The sequence below is a fragment of the Haemorhous mexicanus genome, chromosome Z (assembly GCF_027477595.1).
Source record: "Haemorhous mexicanus isolate bHaeMex1 chromosome Z, bHaeMex1.pri, whole genome shotgun sequence".
Lineage (NCBI taxonomy): Eukaryota > Metazoa > Chordata > Aves > Passeriformes > Fringillidae > Haemorhous > Haemorhous mexicanus.
In genome coordinates this window covers 81,474,992-81,496,677 of record NC_082381.1, presented here as the reverse complement: position 1 = coordinate 81,496,677, position 21,686 = coordinate 81,474,992, and the positions used below count along the sequence as shown (strand labels likewise).

The following is a 21,686-nucleotide window of genomic DNA, read 5'->3' as shown; positions in this document are numbered from 1 at the left end:
TTGTGTTCCTCTGGCTTCAGGCACACAATTTTTTTAATGCAAAGGAAATACAAGAAAAATATAAAACAGAGGGATGCTATCAAGGTCAGAATAAAGATCAGCTGTGTCAGAACAGCCTCAACACCCCTCCTGTTGCCTTCACTAAGAAGCACAAAATAGGTGTTTGTTGAGGAGAGTTCAGCAAAAATAAAAAAAATCTCATTCAACTCTGTGATGATAGGGGATAACTCTAGAGGAGAAACACAAATCTGGAGAAGAAAGGAAAGCAACAGAGACCTGAAGCCAAGGAATCTGAACCCAAGAAATGAGGAAGAATGTAGCCTGAAAACAAAATGGAGCACAAACCCTAATTGTGAGGGTCATTTAGCATCAAACCTCTTCAGTAATGCATGACAACTGTGTTTCTCATACTGGTTCAGTTCAATGTTTGCATGGAGGACCTTTCTCTTCAGCTGCAGCTTCCTACTACATTTTTTGTACCACCAGCCATGCCTTGCATACCTGGCCCAGTGCAAACAGGACAGAAAGTTGAATTAACTTCTGACATCCCAGAAGGAAAAGAGACCAGAGAGGTCACTCATTCTGCACTTGCACAGAAGTCGGAAGCAGTGGGAGAAACCTCCATGGACCAGTGAGCATGCATTTGGGGGCCAGAGATCTCAGTCTGTCCGAGGCTGCCTTGCTGGAAGTCACTATCACTCCTCGTGCAGTCCTTAGCTGCAGTCCTGCTCCCTCCCCTGAATTCTGTGTCCACTAACAGGCTGTTACTGCAGCAGTTGTCCTGTCTGCTGCGTAGCTGACACTGGGCTCCTCACTGCAGCACCATGAGGCATTTAGTGACTGACTAGCATCGCTTGTGTCCCTGTCCTCTCCTGGAGGGAGCTGGGGGAAGGGCTGTGCTTGGGAAGAGTGGCCATATGCTTGCTGTAGAAATCAGGGTCAAGATCAGCACCTTTCTGGTTGTCCTTAGTTGCTGTGAGAGCTCACTACAGGCACAGCCCTAATGGAGGAAATCCTGTCTCCCACAGAGTTAGCCTCTACCACTTTTTGGAAAGGCTGTGCTGAGGCACAAAAATTCATCTGGAAGCTTTGGGCTCATTTATGTGTGATAGAATGGTGGAAATTGCAAGATAGTCCGATGGCAGAAATGCTGGATAACATTTTTACTGTGTGCTTATACCTTGTCCAAAACTGTTGGACACTTTTTAAGCCACTATAGGTTAGGAGAGGTAAACATCCAAATGCTTATTCCTAAATGTCTTTGACAATAATAAACAAAATCTCTGATAGTTTAACTTTGGCATTGTACTTTTTGAGATGGTATCTGTGTCTTCTGGAGATTCAGGAATTATTCATGGTTATTTTTAAATTGTGCCTTGGGCATGGATTCTTTTGGGTTAGAAATTGTCTAGCAAAATGTCCATTGCAGATCATGTAATGTTTGTCTAAAAATGAGCTCTTTTTGCTTTGATGCTGTGTTTCCCTCTCTACTTCATTTAGATGCTGGACTTTTTTCCTGCCTTCTGCTCTCACTGTTTCTGGCTAAATAGATTCTTCTCTCATGCTACTCTTACCCTCTTCCCTTTACTTAAGATCCAAACCATCCTTCTGTGGGTTTTCAGGTTGATTATTTCTTTCCTGGTCTCTCCAAGCAACATAGAAGAAACTTTCTTTGCCTGTTAGTTGCACTGGGGCTAATTTGTGGAGAAAATTTCACTTATAAAATTTAGAAGTCCCTTTAAGCCTTGGGATGTGGGAAGACGTTAGCCTGAGGTTTAAAATACCAGAGAGGTAGTAATGCATTTGTTTGGTTGCTTGGGTCTTTGAATTCTGCTCTGCTGCTTTATAGTGTAAGTATAAATACACTGATGGGTCTTAATGGCTCTTATACAGCCTGTGAAACAACAGAATGCTGCTCTAAAGAGGATAAAATAAAAGCAAGGGAATGATAATGGCAGAGTTAGAGGCAAGTTGAGCAGGGATGCTGCAGGCAAGGTCACATTGATACAGGGAGCTGGGGGCTGGCCATGAGTCCCACCCTTCTCCCACCCCGAGAGCCACAGTGAGCTGCCACAGCTTGATGTGTGTCTGGGGCTCTCAGCATCCAGCAGGCCCCAGGAGAGGCTCTTCCCACCCCTGCTGGAATCCACTTGATCCTGTGGTGAGGGGAACCTTCTGTCAGGTATATTGCAGACACTGTCTCTGATGCAGCACCATCAGGCAGCTTGGGGGTTTGGGTGTGAACCTGCCTGCCCTATGCATCTGCTTTTCCTGCACACAGAGTGGGAAACTTCATATTTTGTCTATTGTAAATTGGGAATCTTGCACCATGAGCCCAGTCAGAATTGAAACCAAGAGCTGTGAATTGCAGCTGGTGAAATACCCTGGAGCTTTGTTGGCCTCTGGCATGGGCTGCTCAGCTGCCTGCTGTGTCTGACAAAGGAACACAGCCAGTGACAGGACAAACAGGTGACAGTCTAATGTCTGCTTCCTCCCTCCTCTGTTAACATGCCAGCCTAATAAATTCACTGGGCAGTGCTGTGAGGGCAACAAGCACACAGATATTTGGTGAAACACTGTACAAAGCAGAGCATCCAAATCCCAGCAGGAAGAAAACAAACTGAAAGTAGGGCCAGCCTTATCCAGTGCTATTTATAACTGAGCTCTGCCTCCTTCAGATAAATCTGAGTCTCTGAAGCATGAGTAATGCTCAGCCTCAGGCTGGGCCATTGCCCTGCTTCAGTGGCACTCCTATGCCCATGCTCTCTGCTTACTGCTGAGTCCCTCCCACCACCACCACATATGCTCTTTAGTAGGAAAGGTTTTGCTACCCTTTTTCTGCACCCCAGATTTGTGGATGGTCTGATGCAGTAGGCCTAATTCCTTGCTCCTCTTGGCTGACCTTGCACCCTTGAGATCACTTGTGCTGAAGAGATGGAACCTGGTCCTCTGAATCCCAGGAAGATCAAGGTGGAGGGCACTTGATCTAGGTGTAGGAGAGCAGTGTTTTTCTAAAGAGCAGTTTTTATGGGACAAAATGTAATATGGGAGTTTACCTTAGAGTGTTTCCTCATTGCTGTTGAGCTCATCTAGTTGTTTTCCCTCAGCTATCAGGAAGCTTTCAAGGACTTTGGAGGAGAAAACCCTGAGAATGCTTGTAGTAAAACTTGTAAGTAGTCATATGCTGCTAGAAGGAGAGAAATAATTTGCAAAATTATTAGATGGGAGTTCCTGGTATTGCCTGTAGCCAGAACAGCCATATTCCATCAGATAGGCCCAGTATTTGGTGGTACCCATAAATAAAGTCATCATCCAGCCTCATGCCTATGACATGAGTGCCTGACAGCTGGAGCTGAGGGCTGCTCCTGAAGCATCTAGGCAGTGCTGGGCTGTGTCTTCTATTCCAGGGAGTTTTGAGATGCTTTTCATTATCATAGGTGTTCTGGAAGAATTCTTCCTCCTGCATCTTTGCTTGGTGACATATGATCTCCTGCCAAGCTGGCTGCCTTGGTTGCTGCCTGATTTCTTTGTAGATGAAGCACCTGACTTTGTTTCAGTACCTATTTACTGTTACCAAGCCTGTCATCCACCCTGACTCTCCTAACTGCCGTGTTCATCATCACAAACATACAGTGGGTAAAGTAAGGAGACATCTGAGTAAATCCCTGCCTCTGCCACAGATAGGATGTCAGGGAGTGCTTTTGGTCAGGGTTGCTCATTAAAGATGTAAGAGAAATGCAGGAAGCCCAAACTGACTGAGAGACATTGGAATCTTTGAACACTTTGATATTCATCAGATGTCTAAACCATTTCCTCTCTAAGGCAAGCACTACAGCCAAATATTTAAATATTACTGACTCACCTCAGGAGTTACTCGTTATAGACCTTACCTCTTCAGTGGCTTCTGTCATGGAGGAAAGTTTACTTCCTAAGCAAATTGAACTGATCCATTCTGTCTTGTTACATGATTTAATGGTAAAATGTCAACAAATTTTTCTACAAAAGACTAAACAGCACTGAAAACCCTCCTTTACTTAGCAGCTCCCTTATCTGCAGATTCCTGTCATAACTGAAACATTTGCATTTAAAAGAAAACCCAGATTTTAAGATAGGAACATTTTTCAATGGATTTATTTTTAAGTAACAAGTAATTTTCATTTATCTCTCCTCATCAGCTTTTACTCACACTGGAAAAACTTGTTTGCTATACAAAGCAGTCTCATCTATTGCAGGGAACAAAACAGTCACAGTGTGATTGAACATGACACACAGTAAACATGTGAGAGGTGAGACTGAATTTAAAAAAAAACTCAACTTTTCTTTCTGGAATTGGGAAACTGTTTGTGAACGACAGAAATGAGAAGTGGCAGAGGCCTTGAGAGTGTCCTCTTCCCATCATAGCTTCACAGACATTGTGTTATTCTTGAAATATTTTCTTCAAAATGACACTGGGCAGTCTAGCTGTCTTCACCAGTACTAACAGACTGGAGTCATTGCCTCCTGTGTCTTACATGGTACACACTTCTTAATACAAGTGAAAATATTCCTGTGCCACTCCAGCAATATCTCTTCGCTGATTCCCTCACCAGCTACTGACGCTTTTCTGCACTACAGTCACTTAGCCAGAAATTCCCTAATTTCTACACATTTAATACTTTCTTATTTCTGTCAGTGTCCCTCTGCCCTTGTTTTTATTACATGTCACCTTATTATTTTCGGATTACATCTCCAGCTTTTCAAGATAACTTGGAGTCCTTATCCTAATGGAATTCAATGTCTTTCAACTGCATCATCTGCAAATGTTCTGTGTATTTTGCAATTCAGTATGCAACTTACTAATTAAAATACTGTATAAAACTGAGCCTGATGCCTTGGAGAGGCTGCCTAGAACAGAGGCTAGACAAAGTTTAAAGAATAAAGCTAAAAATGTTAAAAGAAACAAGGATAGTCCCTCATGGGAACCATCTAGAGATGTTCTCCCATCTGGTCAAGACATCACTGTCTAAACTCTTGGGAATTCATTTTCAAGCACTCAGCCACTTCACAGTAATTTCTTATCTTTCTTCTGAAGACATCACAGGGAGTATGCCAAAAGCCTTACAAAATGAAAGATAACAAATCTACTCTTTCTTTTAGACTTGTTACCCCGATAAGGAAGGAAATAAATTCTCTTTGACAAGGTCTTTTTTTGAGGAGACCATGTTCACTGATTTTCATTTTCTTATCCTGTACATGTGTACAGATGACTTAATGCTTTGTTCCAGCTCTCAAAGTTCAGCATTAGGCTGACTCATCCACTGTCCTTTAACCTATCCTTCAAGACAGGTTTGTTTTGTGTTTCCTGGGGGCATTATTCCATGATCCTGTCCCCCAGGACTTCTCCTCTCTTCTAGTTTTCATAGCTAATTGCTATGAAATTCAGAGATTGCTTAGCTGCTCCCTTAAGTCCCTAGATGGAATTTCGTCAGACCTTACAGAGTCAGATATATCTGCCTGTGCTCCTTAGAGTTAGTTTTGTTAAATATCTAGTTGCAGTTTATTTTTTTTATATGTCACTGGAAGAAAGGCAGCCTTAATGCTTCTGTTTTACTTGTAGTTTAATGTGGGACTTGCCTTCTTTTAAACAATAAATGGATTCTAGGAGGGAGAAGCTCAGATGAGCCTTTCTGGGATATCTGATTTTTTTCTCATGCAGGCATCAGCCTTCTGGCCTAAAAAGTAATTTTTGCCTCAAAAGAGTCTTCAGCATCCTCCCCATGGAGGTATCTCAGGCAGTGGCAGAGAGGTGACCCCAACTTGTGGACTCTTTTTACTGTGAAGTTCCTGGATGTGCAAAGACTCCTGAATGTGACAGTGACAGCCCAGCTCTCACCATATGGCAGACCTGATTCTTCACCTCTTTTGGGATGGCTTATCCTCTTTTGTTGTGGCTTGATTCACTGTGTTTATACCAGTATTCTTCTAGAGCCCAGGGGTGCAGGTGTGGACAGGGACTGTGCTTTCACAGCAGGGTTTCTGAGGAAAAAATAAAAACAAGCAGTAATGCCTTCTATGATATTGTTGACCAAAGAACACCTTTCTAAAATTTTTTTGAGCTCTTTCATTCTTACTAGACATTCCACAGCAGAAATGCTGTCTGTTTCCCAGGTAATAGACAGGAATAGCAAAAAGTGCAGACAGAGGACAAGAGCATCACAGTGCATCACAGGACAGGAGCCCTTTATGCTGTACCCTGCCATGCTGGCTCCAGCATGGGCATGCTGGTGATTCCATGGTTCTGGTGCCCCTCACTGAAGGACCAGCTGGAACCATACCAAGGTTCCTGCCTGCCTGCCCATGTTTACCTTTGGCAGGAACTCCATACCTACAGTTAACCAGAGCACAGCTAAATCTTCTCCACAGTCATATAATATGCTCCAAGTGCAAGCAGGACCCAAGAGCTCTTTCTTCACCAAATATAGGCTTAGCCAAAGAGTCTGACTGGGCTGCTTTGACCTTTGACCACGTTGCACTCAGTTATCACAGCCCTTTAAAATCTTCATTACTGCCTTGAGTCAAAATGAGTCATCTGGACTAAGCTCAGTTTTTGCTTTTCTCTCAAATAACCGTGGTGAGGAATGAAGTTTTCTGTCTTCTTTCCTCCCACCTCTACATAGACTAACTTGTACTGCTGTCCAAATTGGCACTGAGGAAGGGCTCCAGACACTACGCTCTTCCTCACCTCTAAGCCTTGCTCTTCCTGTCTCTTGATATATAGAAACTGATGCTGGAGTTACTTTGCTTGTGAGTTAAGTACTCTGCTTTCTAGATGGCCGGGTGATTAATTTCGGGGTGTCTCTTGTAGCTGATTGCAAGAGAGCAGCCTTGCATTTTGCTTACACTCCTCAGGGTGCCTGGCCTTGGCTTTGCTTGTGGTTGCTGACAGAGGATCCTCTGGGAGGTGTTAAGATCCCCTTATTGTGTCAGACATGACAAGCAACAAATGCAGAATAGCTGGCAATGTCCTTGATGGAGGACATTTGGGAACTTTGTTGTAGAGTGATTGCTTTGTCTCAGCAGCAAGGAAGGACAAACTATTTGCTCTAGCAAAACAAAAAGTCAGTGGACTCTGAGTAGTAGAACCAGACTTTCACACCAGCAGATCCCTTGGCAAACAGCACAGATAAGTGACCCAGTGAGGAAAATAAACAAAAAAATTGTGATTTGTCATTGACAAGAAAAGAAAGTGAAAGATTTCTTCTCTACTGGTAATGACTTGATGTTTCTGGATGCTGTTTCCTGAAAGTTGCTGTCAGGAACCAACAAGAAACACATTTGAGGGTGACAGCATGAAGAAATAGAACTGCTTCTTAGTTCAAATCAGAAACTGCTGTAAGGTAGTCCAGGAGAATATTTGCACTAGAGCACAGGGCAAATCAAACTGGCTTTGGAAGATGTGACAATTTAATGTCGATCCACACTTCAGCATGAACCATCAGCATGATGGTGAGGCAGAATAAAAAAGGCAGGCTAGCTGCAAAATGGAGAAGGTGTCCACTACACAGATCAAAGGTGCCCACTGGACTAGCGTGCCCAGGTTTAGATGGGTTTTCCCAGTTGGAATTTGGTCTGTCTGACTCTCTCTGCAAGAATCCATAAGGTTTTCATCTGCCAGCTGGTGAGCTGGGCCATTGTGCAATAGATGCAGCCAAACTGCATCCGTGAGAGTTTGTGCTCTTGCTAAAGCACAGCACATATTCAGCTTGTCCACCTCAAGAGAGCCCCAGAGCTTTTCTGGCACTTTGCTTTGGCCCAGGCTTGTGCATTCTGACATGGGAAATGTGGTTTGGACAGCGGGTTTGTGTCTGTGCTTGGCTGCCAGGTCAGGCACAGCAAGAGAGAACTGAGGCTGGTTCTCTTGCTCAAGGACCAGATGTTTGCCAGTGGGAAGCCTAGAGTAAAAGTCTTTAGCCTGTGTGAGTATAAGGAAAAGGGTCCTAATCCCACTGCTTACCTTGTGTGACCAAGGTATGGGCAAAAGAGGGTGGCTGGAAGAGCACAGCAGGGCTGGGAAGCACTTGTGCTTCTGTGGTGCACATGTGGACTTCTGCAAGTCTGTGTCTCTCTTCAGCTGAGGAAGCAGAAGAGTGAAATCCCTGAGCTGCTGGGCTGGGCAGAATGGCAGAGTGTCTGAGAGGGGCCTCTACAGCTGCATCTACAACTCAACAGTGACTTACAAAGAAACGCTTGAGGCAGAGAAACAAAGACATGTCTAAAGCTGAGTATTAGGGAAAAGCACAAACATGAATTAATAGAAAGAAGTGAATGTGTTAAGTTATCTGTGGTCATCCTGGGTCATAAAAGGGAAAGGGAAAATATTTGGGAAGCATCTAAGTAGTTAAAGGAATGAAGAGCTTTCAGCTGCTACTGAGTGTTATGAATAAGGGTGAAATATTTGATGCTGTATTGTTTAATCTTACAGTGAGCGTCTGAGACTGTCTGCTTAATGTAACAAGAAGATAAAAGCACGGGTCAGAATAAGGAAAGCGCATATTAAAGAGTATTTAGATAAGTTCTTGCTCCTCAGCAAGATCAGATTAAACATACCCTAGAGCACTTAAAGAAAGAAACAGACCAATTTCTCACCATTATATGCATTTCAGAGAGTTTTTGGGCTACATCTGTCCTGCAGAGCCTGGAATTTATGTGCATGCCCACTTACAGCATGTGAGCTGAGTGAATACCTTGACTCAGAGGCAGGGTTGGCATGTGCTCTGCAGCATGGATGAGGGGAAGCACCACTCCACTGTTCTCTATGGACTCACACTCATTTGTGTACCTGTGACATGGGGCAGACTGCTGAAATAGGATAGTCTGCTGTCATCAATCCCCACACACTTTTCAGTGATGCTGTAGAGCCAATGTCTGGCTAAAAGGTATCTGCAGGTTCTTTCTTCAAAGGGCCTGTCCTTAAATGCAGGAGGGGAGGTGGCACAGACAGAGTATCAGAGCCCAGAAAACACTGTCTGGACAGTTCACCCTGCTAGAGGCATTCAAAGCCAGCCATAGGGGGTTGAAAAGTGTGGGTAATAGCACAGCAGTGCATCAGGCTGTGCGCTGGCCTGTAGCACCAGCATGGCCAGGGAAAGGAGGAAAGAGCTCAAAGGGCCATAAGGAGTGGAAAAATGTCTAGAGGAAAATGAGAGGATTGGACTCAGGGAATTACTGACCAGTCAGAACAATTTAAAGACTGGAAAAACACTTGAATAAATGGCAACACTACTTTTAAAAGTCTGGCTAATAAGGTGATTCAGAGAAGCTGACATGGATTTGTCCAGAATAGATTATCAAACCAATTTTTTTTCCTTTTTTTCCAGAGAAACGGGCCTCATGAATAAAGGAGGGGCAATCAAGGTTATCATCTCAATCCATCTTGACTTGACTAAAGCTTTTGATCCAGGCTTACACAGTGACATATGTATAACCAAAGCAGAGAAATATGAATTAGGTAAAATGGCCATAAAGAGGCTGCTCAGGTGGTTCAGGCAGTGTGCTCAAAGAGCAGTTATACAGAGCACGCTTTCAGACTCTGAAAGTGCTACAAGTGAGACTCTCCAGCTGTCAGCTGTCACTTCTGGTGTTTTTTAATCAATACTTTCATTAACAACTCAAATTACAGAATAGGTGAGCCCCCCTGGGACGACAAGGTACTTTGCAGGACATGATTATGTTCAAAATTATCTTGATAAATTGGAAGAAAGGCCCAAAATCAATGTGATGAAATTCAATAAAGACAAGAGCAAATACTGCATTTAGAGAGGGGAAATTAAATGCACAGATACGAAATACGAGCTGGATGGTTAGGCAGCAAGGTGCCCAAGGGGAAGCATAGCAGATCACCAACAGTGATCAGCAATGGAATACTGTTGCACAAAGATATGTATCCTTCTAATTGATTAGCAAGAAAGTAAGAGAGAGGAGGCTGTAACTCGGGGTAGTCCTGTGCCATCTGTTTGCAGCTGCAGAGCCAGGCTGAAGAGGAAGAACAAGAGTGATGAAAGCTTGGGTCCTGAATACAGGACCTAGAAGCCACAGTTGAGGCAGCTGGTTTGAGCTGGAGAGAGGGAAGAAGGGAAGGGAACAGTGGCACAAACTTTTCTTGCCCTTTTGAAGACTGTTACAGAAACGGATTGAACTGTTATTCATTGCACCCACTGGGGAGATGGTAAGGAGTAATTGGCTTGACTCTTGGTAAAGGAAATCTTCTGTATAAGGGCAATTAAGCACAGATGTATTTACAGGAGGTTGTTGAGTACCTGTTGTTGGAGACTTGTGAGAGCAACCTATGTGAATTGTCACCAGAGGCAGGGGACTGTCTGATTTTGCCTCAGAAGAGAATAAATATGCTTTTTGGGTCCCTACAAACCCTGCATTGCCATGATGGCTTTGCCTTGGAGTCTACTGATAGCCAGGTTGGCACTGGAATGAATTTGTCCCCAGGTCAAAATAGCATGAACTTTGCTCAGCAGCCCAAGGAGATGTTTGCATGCCAAAGTCATTTGAGTGTCTTGGCCAGTTCATATAAGGATGAATCGGGGGGCAGGGGGGATTGATAATGCCCTTGTCTTTCCTCTTCTCTAGCTGGGGCAAATTTTATGAGTGTTTTTCAGGCCCTGTATGACAAAAAATCTGCTTTGTTTCACTTAGGGCAGGTATCAGCAGGGCCGTGGTACTGCAATGCTGACAAAGGCCTCCTCGAAGGATAATTATAGGGAAAGAAAGGGAAGGAATTGCTCATCAGTTAATGTGCGTGTGTTGCATGTGGCACCCCATAGCTGAGTTTTGGCAAGCCAAGGGCTAGCCAGATCTGTGTTTGCAGTAGCTGGTGCCTGCACCACACTCCAGACTCAGGGCCAGGGTGATTTTGATCAATTGTATTGTGTCAGTGCAAGTGACTTACAGCCTGTGTCCCGTGAAAACGGATCAAGCATTATTTATTTCATAGGAATGACATCAGAAACATGGGCGTTTTCAAATCAGATTGGATAAATGGTCTAATCTCTAGCTGGACAGGAGCCATTACCAGCTGCCACAGATAAAAATGATAGTATTCTCTTGCTAGAAATGAATGGATTATCACCCTGCTAACCTGCTGTACATAGTAATGAAGATGAGGTCTTAATATTTATATTTCTGTGTATTAAATAAGGTTTTGAATTGTCTCAACTTCTTTATAAAGAAATGAGCTTTAAGAAATCAAAAGAAAAAGTGGTAGGCTGTTCTTACAGCAATGAGTTTCACACACTAATTTTGCACTGCAATAATAGTCAGGTTAAAGATCACTGAAAAAATTGCTTGTTTTTGTTACAGTTCTGATCATGATCAGGGACAGAAAATGCTTGCTGCTTTTTGCTTGCTTGTCTCCTCTCTGCTCTTTACACACACTTTGCTTTCTCATGTGCTACTTTACTCTGATTGTATCATAGTTGAACTTTTGCTCTAAATAGTTTCACACAGCCAAATTCCTTGGATGATTATCACATGCTGCAGGGGAAAAATTAACTTCATGCCACTGTGCAGACAGTTGCTTGGTTTTCTCCTCAAATGCTCCACCCCTCACAGCACGGATACTGCTAATGATGGGAGGTTGTGCCATGTTGACAAGCCTCTGGGAGCAGAGAAAAGGCCAGTTCTGAGCAGATGCCCGATTTGATTGCAGTATCATGAGGGCTAATTACTCTAATAAGCATTTGTGGGATTCAGAGATCGGGAGGAAAAGGATCACAAACATGATTAAGGTGTCAGAGGTGTTGAAGGAAAATTGAAAGTATTAAGTGCCAATTTCTGTTTTCTGAAATTCAAGCTACCATCATTGAGAGCAGCTAATAGTCATCTGAGGAGGGCAGAGCCTGGTGTCCCTGAGAGGCTGTTTTTCAAGCTACAGAAAGTACCTAACTCAAGTACTGTTGACTGCTTTGAACAGAGGAGCAAGAGTACCCCAAGCAATTCAGCCTACTTGATTTTTGGGGCTAGTGATCCCACCTATCCATGTAATGGATTAAGAGCTATGACACCTAACTAATAGGAGAAAACTTTAATAGATCTCCACCAGAGAGAGGTTATTTGGAGTAGGCAAACCCTGGGGTAAAATCTCTTTGCTTTGGGAATGCTGAAAGGAATTATCTGGGGAAAATCCCCCACGAGTTCATGATAGCTCTTATGCTGTTTGGTCACCTCCGGATGAGGTTCTTGCAGCACTCCTTGTTAGTGCAGTCATCAGGACTCAGAAGTTGTGTCTGCACAGAGTGGTGGGGGTGGACTACAGCTGCTGAACCTTCATCCATGTATTTATCAGTGGTCTGATGGTCTGCAAAGTTTTTCCCAAATATTTGGGACAGCAAGTTGAACAGAAAGAACATGAGTTAGAGGAGAGCTGTGTTGGACATGCATATAAAAACATCTTACTGTCAGACCATTTTAGAGTGACATTTAAAAAATCTTTTGATTCAAAATATGACCTTTTCTCTGTGCCCAGCATGAGGCAGATTGGACATGTCTTTGTAACCAGTGTCCCTGAGCTCTACATTTCTCACCTTGAATTAAAACTTCTCACTACACCACCTCCTTCATCTGAAGCAGCTGCTGGTGACTATCACTGTCAGCAGTAGCTCATGATCACAGGGAATAGACATACCCAGCACATTTTGTCCACAATGGGTCAGCCTTGGCAATCATTGTCCTGTTGAACCTGCTTTTTAATCATTAGTCATTTTATTCTGGGTCATATTGAATTATGCTATTCCTTTAATGCCATATAACAGAAGTAGTTCCACACAGAGACGTACAATTTCACCTGTGCAGGGATACTCAAAGGTACATGCCTCTCAAAGCTCTTCAGTTGTGTCTTGTAGGCATGAAACTGGCATTTTGAGGTATTCTCAGATGGATTCCTTTTACATTCTACTTTTTCTTCCTCAGAAAAGGAAGAAAACATTCCAGTGGAGGGTTAACTACTCTCTGCTGAGTCTCTTACTTAATTTTCATGCTCCACAGAACTTCACAGTATAAACAATTTTACAAAAGAGAATTAACAGTTTTTCACAAGGACCTGTCACAGGAATACCCAGTCTGTGTAATTAAAGTATTGAGAAGGCTGTTTGTTTTCTGGACTAGGTATGAGTTACATAAGTGATCATGGATAGAGTATTTGGTAAGTTCTGGTATGATCAAACTCATTTATCATGTTTATGGGATGATGTTTAGGAAACTTTATCTGCTCCACTGCTTGGACAGGAACAGATATACCTTTGAAAAGCTTCTCAGAACCTTCTAAAGTGCTTGTCCCCCATCCTGATCTGACAGATGCCAACAGAAGTGTGTGCTGACAGACCCAGTGACAAGTCATTCTTTTCCCTTCAGTCTGATTGAATTCCCAGATCTGAAAATCGAGTGTTCTTAATGCTTTTGGTCTAACTGAAATGTCTCTTCTAAACTGTAAGCCATTTATCTGAGTTCTAATCTCTCCTGCTGAGCTGTCACTGTCGAAAGGCAAATCTCCTTACGAGGCAGACAGATGCTCTGAAGGTGTAGGGAGGATTTCAAATTTAATGGAGAAGTTTTCATCTCCCTGAAGCAGAAGTGCCCCAAGGACCCTTGTCACATGTTGCTTGCAAGGTCTTACCTGTACCCCCCACGGGGTCAGAAAGCTGGTTTGAGGTTGTCTGGCTGAAGGGTAGCCATATGGCACTGCAGTAATGCAATGGAGTAATATAATTAGTCAAATGTGAAAGGCAAGGCTAATGCTTGGGACCTTTGTATGGCACCACTGGTGGTGTCTGGAGATGTCTTAGGGGTCTCTGGGATGGTGCTGTGCCACAGAGTAGAGGTGCAGAGTAGAGGTGCTCATCAGGCCTGTCCTTGATGGCAGTGCTCCAGTGGCCATGGGTGGGTGCAGAGTTTCCAGGTGAGGGACTTTACTCCTGTGCTGGAGCATCCTGCAGGAAAGTGACTGACTGGAGTGCTCAGGACAGTTCTAAACCTGCTGGTGGAGATTAGTGTTCACACCAGCAAGCCTCCAGGGTGCAAACCAGCTGCTCTTTAGGAAGAATTTCAGAAGACTTTGCTGAGGCCATGGAACTCTGTCCTGCTAATGCTGGATGCCTTGTGCTGACTGAGACTGTCTTCTTGTTTCTTCTTGTTTTAAGGTCAAGTGGCAGAAGGATGACATGGACAGCAATCGCAACTTCTTCTCTGTCTCCTCGGATGGGCGGATTGTTTCATGGACTTTAGTTAAGGTAAACAGTAGGTGGCAATTTATTTTTTCAGTCAAATTATAAAACTGCCTCAAAAATTCAATTGCCTCAAAAGTTCAGTGATTCATTAGTGTTATTTTTATTTCTAATGAGCTTGAAAAAAAATATTAACAATAGCAGCTGGTGCAGTCACAGCTGGATCTGAGGCTCCACATTAAACTCTGAAGTGAAGTAGGGTCAGCCTACTCATTGTCAGGACCTAACCTTCATCCTGCCTGCATCTGTAGCACCTCATGGGCCTGAAAATGAGAGATCAATTTCCTGCTTGGCAGCAGCAGGGATTCAAGCCTGGTCCTTGTTCTCACACTTTCTTTGTTCCAAAAGGGTCAACTAGACACAGAACAGAATAATCCACTTTTTTTCACAAATTCCAGATTCTCATCCCCGAAATGCTCCCCTACAGATTGCAATTTGAATTGGGAGAGGTCAATTTAAATTTCTCTCCATGTGGGACAGAGTGAGTAGTACAAAATTTGCATTTGTAGTGGGGTGGCAGCATTTTATCAGACAGGCAGAGGGCTTCTCCCTGCCATGATATTGCCTACTCCAATACACATCCAATACAACTTTTTAAAACTAGTTGGCATGCTCTGCCTTTGTTCGCTTTTCCTTCTGGAGTATGTTGAAGTATGTTGATAGAAACCTAGAATTAATGTCCCAAAATGACCCTAAGATTCATGTCTCTGAATCCCAATGTGTGGGTTTTTCTGTTGGCTATTTCATTTCACATTTAAAGATTTCAAATCTCTTGCTAAAAAATAATTGCATTGCCCTAAATATGAGTTTGAAGCAGCTGTTCCATTATTCCCCATCAAAAGAAGAAATTTCTTTACATCTTAGAATGCTCATTTTTCAATCTGTTATACCGAGGCTTGCCAGTTCTGAAATTTTTAGGCCTTGCTGCCATGGCAGGGATTAATTTCTAGCATTACACGTAAATCTTAACCTCATGTCCAGTTCAGGAGCAGGAGCATCTCCTAATGAACAGTGTAAGCACAGACAGATGGCACAGATTATGAAGTTATTTTTTATAGACTTTTCCAGGTTCATACATGCAGCTTCAAAATCAAAAATCCATTCTGCAAATGCATCCCAAGTCCATCTCCCAAAAGAGCTCCCTAAACAGGGACAGACTAAGAGTGTCTCAGCAGTCAGCTCCTGTGTTATGCCTGAATAGGAATCCCCAAAAGATTTGGGTTGAAGCGGGCAATACATGCCTGCAACCAGATACATTCAGATGAGGTGATTTGGCAGGGTACACTTAGCAACTGAGCCCCAGTAACTGAGTGTGCTCAGCATGGTCCCCTTAGGAGGCAGGAAACACTGGCTGAGGTCTCTTACTTAGAGAAATGCCACAACTGAGACAACCTAAGTGTTTGCAGATGGACTCTGATAGCAACTCACCCAGCAGAGGGTGCATAACTGTTTCCACATAATAATCTGTGGATTTGCTGTCCCTTGAGCACTTAGATATTTCTTCTATGTATCCTTAGTATGACTTCTAAGATCTGCATCCACTTAGCCCACTGTAATTTCTACTCATTCCTTGCATTGCTTGATGAACTTTGCCTTACCCATGTGAACAGACAATTTTAAGGTTTTTGGGTTTTTTTGGATGAAATTACTTCTGAAATTGCCAGAACTAGTATTTACTTAATAGGCAGGGGTGGAAAACAGTGACATTTTAGGTGCTGTCTGCTTTGAACATTTTTTGGGGGGACAGATATTTAACAGGGAAAACAAGAAACAGGATGAAAAGAATGTTTTTTAATAATCTGTGGGTTTTAATCCAGCAATGAGAAATGGACAATCTGCTTGAATTCCAGTTTCACAGGAGCTTTTTCTGGGTTTCATTTAGAGTAAAACTGAAGACAGTCCAGAGGTTTTTTATTCTACAAAACCATGGTGCAAACAGGGAACAAATGGAAGAGTGCTTCGTTAATATTTTTGAGAGGGCTATCCAGAAATAAAGCACCTTCAAACACTGTTAGCTGTTTGACACTTCCAAAGCTGAGAGCACAAAGTGAATAATTTCTTTCTTTCTTCCAGCTGGATATTTGGCAAACCATACTCAAGATTTTGATAGAAGAGTTGTCAAATGTTAGCCAGGGACAGTTGATCTGCCTTGACCATAGTGGTTGTCTCTGTTATGGGCTCAATCACTTTGGACAAATTTCCTGAAAAAGCACATGAGTTCTATGTACTTAGACTGTCTTGACTTGGCTTTGGATCTTCATAAAGGTGTAAAACATGAAGGAAGGATGCGGAACTTCTGCTGCTGGATGATTCTATGTCCCCACCTTGGGTGTACACATTGCCTATCAAAAAGGAGAAATGTCTTAGCCATTTCAAAGAATTGTTTGTGATGCAGCATGGCACTGCTTCTCAAGCTGATGTTCAGCAATCCCATGTTTGATTAGCAGTCATAGTTCACCCCCTCCTGTGTGACCTACAGCTAAATTACTGAACAGCTCTGGGCCTGCTTCATCACTTAAGGCTAATAAGAAGTAAGGGGAAAGCAGCAGCTGTAAGGCCTGATTCACTAATGCTTACAAAGTGCTCTGCAATTATTAGGCAGAAGCAACATATTATTGCTTGGTATTCCTGGAAGGCCAAATTGTCAGCAGGCTGTTTACCCAGAGGTATATGTGAATGGCTCTGGTGACAAAAAGCCTCAGGAACAGAAGTGTTTTTTATGCTGTGAAGCTAGGTACAAGATAAAACCAGCACAGCAGGGGAGTCTATACAAGCAGGGTCCTTTGTGAAGGAGAGGGGCTGCAGAAATTGTCTGCAGGGGCCTCTGCCAGGTGAAGGTACTGGGAGGAATCTTCAGAGGAAGGCTGAAAAAAGGTGTGTGCTTAGAAAGAAGGTGTCTTGAGGTTTGCCCTTCTACCAGAACACAGAGATAGTTGTGGTAGCACATCTCTGGGCCTGCACAGATCACACATCTGTCACCCTGGGTGTATCAACGTGACCTGCTGCATGCATCTCCGAAGCTGCTCTTCAGACCAGACTCATGTCTAGGACAGGGCACATGCTTTCTGGAGAACAGGCAGACCTGGGAGCCTGAGCAGAGCAAGTGCCTGCTTAGCTTGTCCTGTCTGCACTCCCAAGAACCCACCAGCACTCCTATTTGCATGTCCAGTGGAACATGCTCTGCTCCTGGTTCCTCTGGGTGCTGCTCTTCCCAGGTCATGCACATGTACACCAGCATGTGTGGCCTCTTTCTCAGCATCTCTCCTGCCTTTATCCACCGAATCAGACTTGTAACCAATGTGCTCTAAGAGCTGCTAAGGTGGGACTCTGCAGGAGTCTGTCCTGCTTCTTCCTGCTCTCTCAGAGAAAAATTTATTGCCATCAATAGGCCAGCATATGTGGGTGTGCAGCGGAGAGAATTAGTGAGAAGGAAGAACATTTTGGAGTTTTGACCTTTGCTGAATCTTCTGTAACTTTCTACTCCCAGAGTATGATAGAAATGACTTATAGAGCATTGTTCTCTCTCAACTGCAGTACTGAACAAGATCTTCTCACACGTTCCACAGCATGGAAATTCCTGGGGTTGACTTTGCCAGGCAGAATTCTTTTTCCACCTGAGTTCTGCTCTGGACTAAGAGAAGCTTCAGCTACAGTTTAATTTACTGAGCTACGTAGTGGTGCTTCAGTGGGATATTTGCAGATTAAACCATCCAGTCCACAGCTCATACTGCTCACTAATCATTAGTTGTTTGTTCTTTTATCACATTATCAGAGAATCACAAAATGGTTGGGGTTGGCAGAGACCTCTGGAGCCCCAGGGTCTTCTTACAGTCACAACTAACTCCATTCTGCAGTGGTATTCCAACTCCCAAAGCCAGTCTGAGAATGTAACTTTCCCTTTGGTAGTTTCTTTATGTTTACCTACATTGTGTCTATTTGCATCTGTCTTTTGTCTCCCACCTGGACTGTAAACTCTTTGGGACACAGCCTTTTGGCCCCGTATTCACCACCTTGCTCAGCAGTGTCATGATAGTTCTTTAGAACTCTGCCAAGAACAGAAACTTGGGGCGGTTTTCCCTTGGAGCAAACTGCTTGCTAGATGTTGCTGGCATCTCAGAGCCCATGAAATTGAGAGTATTTTGAACTGAGGCTGCTCTGGGGATAACAAGATGTTAAGAAGCCAGAACTGGAAAGATGATAAGTTACTATTCATTAATGTGGGGCTTTAGTTAGCTCCATGAGAATATGAAATATCCATCTTAAACCACACAGGGTGATTTAACTAAATACTGTGATTTAAGCTGACTGTGCCAGCTTTCACTTAAAAACACTGACCCCTGAAACTCAAAATTTTCCAGGTCAAGTGCACATGTCAAGGTAATGTAGCAGTGCACCAAAGCATCAGTTTCCTGAAGGTTTTGTGGAAAGCACCATGTTAGCAAGCTGCCAAATGTGAAACACTAAGCAACTTCTGGGTAGCTTTTTAAAATTCCTCCATAAAATTTGCCATTTCAAAGTACTGAATGTCTCTGTATTGTTGCTGCAAAGCATGCTATTCATGTGGAATCTCCTCTGCCTGCAGAATGAGCTGGTTCACATGGATGTCATCAAGCTGTCAGCAGATGAAACAACGATGCAGGGGCCAGAGGGGCTGCAGCTGCAAACACTTGGTAAGAGCCCAAGTCCTTGCCATGCTGATTAATTACTGACACAAAGCCTCTAATCAGTCATTCTGGGAAATTAAATTGGTGTTGAGATGGAAAGGAGCTAAAGGAGGGTTACGCCTCCTTGCTTTCATCATGCAGTAGGGCAAAGTCTGTCTGGAGCAATGGCCACTGAGTCAAGTTTTGCTGGTTACATTTTGCCTTTACTTACCTAAAAAGATGAACATTAATTCCATAAGTGTCCATTTTACTGGGCTATCTCTGTGTGGATAAAGCACATACCTGTTTATGTCAAAACTCAGTTTTGTTCTTATTGTCAGACATTGATCTGGACTGGCAAAATCAAGGTAAAAAGCAACCTCTGCCCTTTCCTGGGTGCACAGTTCACCCAGCCAGCTTTGGGATGTGTCTCATTGAGTTTGGGCTCTGTAAAAACACAGTGTCTATTCTGAGCTACTACGTTAGGCTCCATCCATACAAAGTGGAGTCAGTGCAGTCCTTCTAGGCTGAATCCTCTCATCCTGATCATCCTGTGCTTGAGACAGCATGGGATGAGTCAGCTCTGGAGGTCCTAAGCACAAGGAAGTCCTTGAGGAATCCTCTTATCATCCTTCTACACCTGCTTTTGGCTGAGAAGATGGGACCTCTGTTTGGAGGAGGGCCTGGCTCTGCTTTTAAGGATTGCTGTGTTTCTAGGCTAGTAACTGCTGAACAGTCTGTGGGAAGCTTTGCAGTGCCACAATAGGTTGCAAGAAACCAGCTAAAGCAGCACACTGCGGAACTCTCAGGGCTTTGGGATTATTTGTTAGTCTTACTGGGAAATGGATTTTGAAAGACTTGTCTTGAATATTAAACAATCTATTTGAATGTTAAAAATGCAGATGGTATTAGAGAGTTGAAATTACCCTAACAATTCCTTTGAGAACTACATTTTGTTAATGTTAAAGACATAATGCTGAGACGACTGCCTGTGCAGAAAGTTTCTGTTACTGTGTGCTTCTGAGCCTTATCTGCTCATTCCTGTTTCTTGTCTAATGGTTGCTGCAGGTATCCCTGCTGGTAGGGACAGCCTCAAGTAGCTCTGGCACTCAACAGACATCCCATCTTCTGTTCAAGAGCCCTGCTGAAATTTTCTTTCACTAACATGTGAAATGGCTTTCTTGGATGGTGATGCATCTGCCTCAGGAGCAGAAGCCACAAAATCTCCATGAGTCACATCCTGTTTGTGGTTGACACCTGTTTTAAACATAGTTCACAATGTTGCACAATTCAAGGCTTTTGACATTAACAGGATCCTTCTGTCCCTAGCAGAGTATTTCTTCCCAAATCACATTCTTTGCTATTGGCTTTACTGAAGTGAGCCTGCTAAATGGATTCTGAATTAAGGGGAAAAAAGAGCACAGGAAGGTATGATGGGGTATTTTCTCACTGAGCTCTTTTATGCATAGGAAACCACTTACATTTTTGTGGATACTAAACAAACAGAAAAGATTTGCTCTTTCCCAATAGCAGGTGGCCAGATCCTTACAATATTTATGTTTGCACCAGATATTTTTGACTCTTGGTAAAATGAATCCTAGGCTAAAGTGGTTTCTGGTTACCTCTTGGTTCTTTCAATACCCTTTTACATGTCTCTGGGGTAGCTGTTCAAATTGCAGGTCTTGGGGACACGCACAGCTTGGAAAGTTTAGCAGAGGGGGTGTCTGATTTATTTTGGGAGCTTCTGGCTAATAAATCACTTCTGAAAACACAGGCAGTATATGTTTACTATAGGCAGGAAGCTTGTTTTGGCCAGCTGAACCAATTCTCTATGTGACAGACCTCTTTTTTTGTTAACAGGCAGTGGGATATCCTTTGATTTTCACAAAAAGATAGACTATTTGTTTCTCGTTGGTACTGAAGAGGGCAAGATCTATAAGGTAAAAATTTTTTCTTTATCCTTTGTTTTACATCCCCTGACCCACGTGTGCCTTTCAAGCTCATCATCTGAACTGTTTGCTCAGGTGGTAGCAAAGTACAGCTTCAGAGCCTGGTCCTGCCCTGGGATGCCTGTGGTGAGCCTGAGACCAGAGCAGCGCTGCAGAGGGTCGCAGGGAGCTCTCTGCACAGACCCAATTAAGACCCTATTTTGCAGAAAATTTTTTTCATGCAAACTGCATCCCAGAAAATGCTTTGCAGATTGCAGCTGTGCAAGTGAAGTGCTAAGTAGGATCAGAGCAGAAGTTAAAAGGCATTGATCCTCTGTCCCCATGACTGTGGGGAAATGGCAGGAAAAATATCAGCTCTTTTCCTTTTTAGACTTGTTATCCTGTGAGCAGTGAGGCTAATGAAGCCATATTTCCTACGGATTAGCATCCTGCAGCCCTTCCCTTCCACAATCACATAGAATCATAGAATCATTTAGGTTGGAAAAGACATTTAAGATCTTTCTAGATCCTTTCCCAGTACCACTTTCTCCTTGCTCTCCTATCTCCAGTCCATTGCTACATACCCAAACCTTCCCCCTCCTGATCATGCCACACTGTTCCCAGCTCAGTAATCCCACCTCCACACTATATTCCTTGTTTCCTGCAGACAGTGCTGTCCACCTCCCCTGCAGTGCCCTCCTGCAGCCTGGTGCCTTGGTTCCCAGTGCCAGGCAGGAGCTGTCAGCCAGCCAGCTCCAGCCGTGTGATGAGGGCAGCAGCCACACTGTACTTGCCCTTCCCACACTGGGGACACTGCCCAGATGTTTTGTCCTCTCTGACCATTGCTT

General features: G+C 43.5%; 1 protein-coding gene across 1 annotated transcript in view; it reads left to right on the top strand.

The window, feature by feature from the left end:
• DNAI1 (dynein axonemal intermediate chain 1) overlaps positions 1-21,686 on the top strand; it is a 136,377-nt gene that overhangs the window by 67,286 nt on the left and 47,405 nt on the right. The window contains exons 15-17 of the mRNA XM_059837018.1: positions 14,184-14,273; positions 18,850-18,937; positions 20,771-20,850. Coding sequence (XP_059693001.1) covers positions 14,184-14,273; positions 18,850-18,937; positions 20,771-20,850 — 258 coding nt within the window. The remainder of the gene's footprint in view (positions 1-14,183; positions 14,274-18,849; positions 18,938-20,770; positions 20,851-21,686) is intronic.